Source organism: Eurypyga helias, unplaced genomic scaffold (genome assembly GCF_000690775.1).
Source record: "Eurypyga helias isolate BGI_N326 unplaced genomic scaffold, ASM69077v1 scaffold44460, whole genome shotgun sequence".
Lineage (NCBI taxonomy): Eukaryota > Metazoa > Chordata > Aves > Eurypygiformes > Eurypygidae > Eurypyga > Eurypyga helias.
The window spans coordinates 378-601 of NW_010228449.1; the positions used below are offsets into that span (position 1 = coordinate 378).

The 224-nt window shown below is 62.9% G+C and overlaps 1 protein-coding gene across 1 annotated transcript in view; it reads left to right on the forward strand.

Moving 5' to 3' along the window:
• LOC104515301 (rho-related GTP-binding protein RhoG-like) overlaps positions 1-217 on the forward strand; it is a gene marked incomplete at its 5' end in the record, with an annotated part of 591 nt that extends 374 nt beyond the window's left edge. Inside the window, one exon of the mRNA XM_010159223.1 lies at positions 2-217. Within this exon, the coding sequence (XP_010157525.1) occupies positions 2-217 (216 nt within the window). The remainder of the gene's footprint in view (position 1) is intronic.
• Between the last annotated feature and the right edge of the window lie 7 nt (positions 218-224).

Sequence of the window (224 nt, forward strand, 5' to 3'; positions counted from 1 at the left end):
GAACCACCCCGAGACCATGAAGCGGCTCAAGGAGCAGAACCAGGCGCCCATCACCACGCAGCAAGGCGTCAGCCTCTCCAAGCAGATCCGGGCGGTCAAGTACCTGGAATGCTCGGCGCTCAACCAGGAGGGCATCAAGGATGTCTTCACCGAGGCGGTGAGGGCCGTGCTCAACCCCGTGCCGCCCAAACCCAAAAAGCCCTGTGTCCTCTTGTGACCGGGTG